Source organism: Lipotes vexillifer, unplaced genomic scaffold, assembly GCF_000442215.2.
Source record: "Lipotes vexillifer unplaced genomic scaffold, Lipotes_vexillifer_v1.1 scaffold591, whole genome shotgun sequence".
NCBI classification, from domain to species: domain Eukaryota; kingdom Metazoa; phylum Chordata; class Mammalia; order Artiodactyla; family Lipotidae; genus Lipotes; species Lipotes vexillifer.
In genome coordinates, this window is record NW_006791954.1 from 4793718 (window position 1) to 4798243 (window position 4526).

Genomic DNA, 4526 nt, shown 5'->3' on the forward strand with positions numbered 1-4526 from the left:
GGAAAGAGTTAGCCAGGTGGAATGCAGAGGTAATAAAAAGCTTCTGGTGATCAGAAACGATCCCCAGCTCTGGAGGACCAGGTGATTGATGGGATATGGAAGGCGGGCAGAGGACGGGCTCTGGCAACAACAGACGGAGGTGGCCAGGGTGGATGGGGACCCCAGCAACTGAGAGGAGAGCTAAGGAAGTTGGGGCACCATGTGAGTTGCTGGTGAGCCCCTCCACGCCCCTCACTCCACTCCTGCCACACCAGCCTCCTTGTCGGCCTCCAAGACCTCCAGCTTATTCCTGCCTCAGGACCTCTGTTCTTGCCACTCCCTCCAATGGGAATGCTCTTCCCGGAGAAGCTTCACGGCTGGCAACTTGGTATGTTCTGCTCCCCGTCACTCCTCAGGGGTGTCGCTCTCTCTCCCCTTACTCTTTACACTGGCCGGTGGTACAGCCTATATTTATTGTCCACCAGAATGTGAGCTTCACGGGGGCAAGTTTCGTTCGCCACTGGAGCCCAACACCTGAATCTGCTAATACAGCAGCCACTCGCCACAGGTGGCGGCCGAGTCTTAGATACGCGGCTGGTCCAAATTGAGATGCGGCTGGTCCAAATTGAGATGCGCTCCAAGCGCAGAACACACCCCAGACTTCAAAGACTTAGTACAGAACGAAGAATATAAAACATCTCCTCGATACTTTTTTTTATATTGATGGTGTGTTGAAAAAATACTTAAAGAAAATATATTACTAAAATGAATTTCACCTGTTTCCTTTCACTTTGTAATGTGGCTAATGGAAAACTTGGAATTATATGGGTGGCTCACGCCCTCTTTCTATGAAACAGTGATCTTGAACACTGCCTGGTATACACTATGTGCTCAAGAACTATTTGTTGAATGAATATATATGGAAAACAGCTGGACATTCACATCTGAGTTTGCGTGGAAGGGTCCAGGCAGCAGACACAGAACTCACTGTTGGTGGAGGGACGGTGGCACACACCGTGAGCGTGGATAAGTGCTTGGGCCTGGGGAGCACCACCAGTTCCTCATCCAGACCAAGTTTACCGAGCACCTACTATACTATGGGCCTGCGAGGAGGAGAGAGCTATGCATCCAGCAGAAGTGCTGCCTTGGGGCCTCCAGCTCTGGTTTGGGGGTTGGGCTGTCTGTACAGGAAGCCATCTATTTTCTTCCCAGGTGAGACCAAAAGGCAGGTAGGCATTAATTAGCTAGCGGAAGGGGGCGCTGCAGAGAGGGAGGCCGCTCCAGGCAAAGGAACATCATGTTGAAACACTTAGAAGCAAGATTGGGTACCGTGCTTGGTAGGAACAGAAAATTCGGTATGGTTTGGGGCATGGCAACCTTGGAGAAGCCAATGGGAGGGGGCCTGATGTAGCAGGGCCACAGGTGCAGGGCTTCAAAAGCCTCGTTCAGGTGCTGGACTTACCCTGAGGATGGGGGAGCCCCAAGGACGTAAGTAGGGGGGCTATTTAGAAAGACTCCAGCTGCTCTGTGGAGCCAGGCAGGAAAGCTGAGGAAGAGGCGTGAAGGAAAGGAGGACAGAGAGGAAGCGACCGGGGACATAGAAGACTGGGGCGCTGGCAGCCTGCTCAGCAGGGTCTGGTGAAGCCCCAGAGGTGTGGTTAGATGGTGGCCCCTGGATTTTTCCGTTTGGTGCTGGCTGCTTATGGAGAGCATCCCCACGGGGGCGGTGAAGGAGGAAGAAGATGGGGGCAGAGGAGAGATAGGAGGGGAAAAGGAGGCAGACACGTAGACAGATCCTTGTATTTCCCCGGGGGTGGGGAGGGAGGAGGGGAAGCGGGTGATGGCTGCAGGAAAATGCAGGGCCAGGAGCACAAGTTCTGGGGGAGGTTTCTTCTGAGGATGTTTATGGACTGGGGTAACAGGGTGAAGAGGGGGAAGCTAGAAAACAGTCCTGCCGTCTGACCCCACTGCCCACCCCCACTCTATCTCCATGAAAGGAGGGCCCAGCCACCTTGCCCAGGCCACAAGGTCGAGAGTGTAGATGGTGCCCAGACTGAGGCCTCCCCTCCCCCCTCCCTTCCTGTGTGGGCTCCATCAGGAGGGCGGATCATCCTGTGATGCCCCTGCAGGTAGGGAGGGAGCCACCGTGGCTGCTGCTGGCACTGGATCCTGGCCACTCGCACACGGGCTAGGCCCACACACGCACAGAGAGCCTGCAAAGGATGGACATGTGCTGTGCACACGCGCATGCACAGCAGAGCTCACCCAGGATATATGCACACGCGCGTGCACAGCTGAGCTCACCCAGGATATATGCACGCGCGTGCACAGCAGAGCTCACCCAGTATATATGCACACGCGTGCGCACAGCAGAGCTCACCAAGGATATATGCACGCACACACACACAAAGAGCCCACACAGGATATATGCACGCGTGCACGCACAAAGAGCTCACCCAGGATATATGCATGCACGCACACACACACAAAGAGCTCACCCAGGATATATGCACGCACGCACGCACAAAGAGCTCACACAGGTTTTACGTGTGCTTGGGCACCCACAGCGCACACCGTATGTATGTGTACATGTGTGTGTACATTCACAGACGGCCCACACAGAGGCCACGTCTCAGTCTGAACTAGGAGAGGCCCCCAGGGATGCTGGTATCACCGTTGTTTTTGTCCCCAGTAAAACAACCCGGGCTCCACCGGACCCTCCACTTTGCACTAGCTCTGCCCTCCTCTTGTCCACTTTCTCTCAGCCACCCCGCCCCCCCGCCACCCCCAGCCTCCTTCCTTTCTGCCTGGATGACGGCACCAAGGACCGGCCTTAGTTCATTAGATGTCCCCAGCTTGGCCGGGAGCTGCGGATGCTGCCCGGCGGGCCATGCCCCCTGTGTGTCATCTGCCGGGCAGGGGACCCTGCGAACAGTTGCTGCGGAGCTGCTTCTCGCTCCAGGGTGGTGGGGTCTGGCCTCTGACCTCACCCCCGCCCCAGGCAGCTCTAGATGGCCAGGTCCTGGCGGACGGTGGCCAGCGAAGCCTTGCTGCGGCCGCTGCCGCCCTCGCTGTCGCAGGCCGGCGCCCGGTGAGCATAGGAGGGCGGGGCGTAGGGGTCAGGGCCCGGGCGCCTGGCGGGCAGGGCGGGCGGCGGCGGCGGCGGCGGCGGCGGCGGCGGCGGGAGCAGCTGCTGCGCCTCCTCGTGCGCGCGGTTGCAGCGGTTGTCGCGCTCGGCCGCCCGGCGACAGTGGCCGGTGCGCGGGCGGCCCTTCCAGAGCAGGTGGCCCAGCTCGGCCACGCTGAGCAGCGCCGAGAGCAGCCCCACGGCGAAGTAAAAGATCACGAAGACGGTCTTCTCGGTGGGCCGGCTCACGAAGCAGTCCACCGTGTGTGGGCACGGGGCAGCGGCGCACATGAAGTGCGGGGCCACGCGGAAGCCGTAGAGCAGCGCCTGGCCCGCCAGGAAGGCCAGCTCGGCCAGCAGGCGCAGCGCCACGCTCAGCAGGTAGCAGCGGCGCGCGCGGCGGCCCCCCGGGCGCCCCGGGGGCCCCAGCGACCCCGCCCCGCCGGCCGCGCCGCCCGGCTCCTTGCTGGCCCGGTGCACAGAGTAGATGACGAAGAGCACCGGGGGCGCCGACAGCAGCAGGATGTGGAAGAGCCAGAAGCGGTAGTGGGAGACGGGGAAGGCGCGGTCGTAGCAGGTCTGGCGACAGCCCGGCTGCAGCGTGTTGCACACGAACTCCTCCTGCTCATCCTCGAACACGGCGCCGCCCACCGTGGCCAGCACCAGGATGCGGAAGATCAGCATGACCACCAGCCACAGGCGGCCCACGAGCGGCGACTGCAGTTGCACGGCGTCCAGGAGCGAGCCGAGGAACGCCCACTCCCCCATGGCGCTGGGGATGGACGCGGGGCGGGCAGTCAGAGGCTGAAGGATCGGGATCCCCAGCCCTCCGTGCCCTTCGGGGTGGAGTCAGTTGGTCCTCCTCTAACTTCGAGGTGAGCCAGGGGGTAAGCCAGGCCTGGGTTTAACAGGGACTTTGTGGGAACAAAGGGCTTAGCAAGGGGGGCAGGGGCGGGAGGGTGATTCTCCACTATGGGCCCTGGGGAGGAGTTCCACTTTGGTGCTCTAGTCAGACACCCACGGGCCTGCTGGGTTGGACCCTTTGCTCCTCCAGAGTCCAGGTTGGTGGGAAAGGGCCTTGGAGATCAGCCCGCCCCCCCACCCCCCACGGCCTCTGACTGCATCTGTAGAAGCGGAAACCCAGCAGCGCCCTCATGTGCTCAAGGATGCTTTCTGTGGGCAAGAGTGGTGCCCCAAACCCAGCTCTCCGCCGGACCCAATTTGGTACCCCTGGGAGAATTGGAGACAGCAGATCCAGAAGGACCCACCTCCTTCTTTCTCCGCCCATTTTCCTGCCCTTTTTACTGCAGTGAACTGCTCTCAGAATTGGGGAGTGGACACAAAGGTAACCCCACTTCCATAACTCTACCCAATGTCCTAGGTGTCCCCTGCCATCTGAGCCCAGTGTGGCAGGAATGCC

General features: G+C 60.2%; 1 protein-coding gene across 1 annotated transcript; it reads right to left on the reverse strand.

The window, feature by feature from the left end:
• Nucleotides 1–2986: 2986 nt before the first annotated feature.
• On the reverse strand, nt 2987–3874 carry GJD3 (gap junction protein delta 3). Its single transcript, XM_007465198.1, has one exon. It carries the CDS (start codon nt 3872–3874, stop codon nt 2987–2989), a length of 888 nt encoding a protein of 295 aa, XP_007465260.1.
• Between the last annotated feature and the right edge of the window lie 652 nt (nt 3875–4526).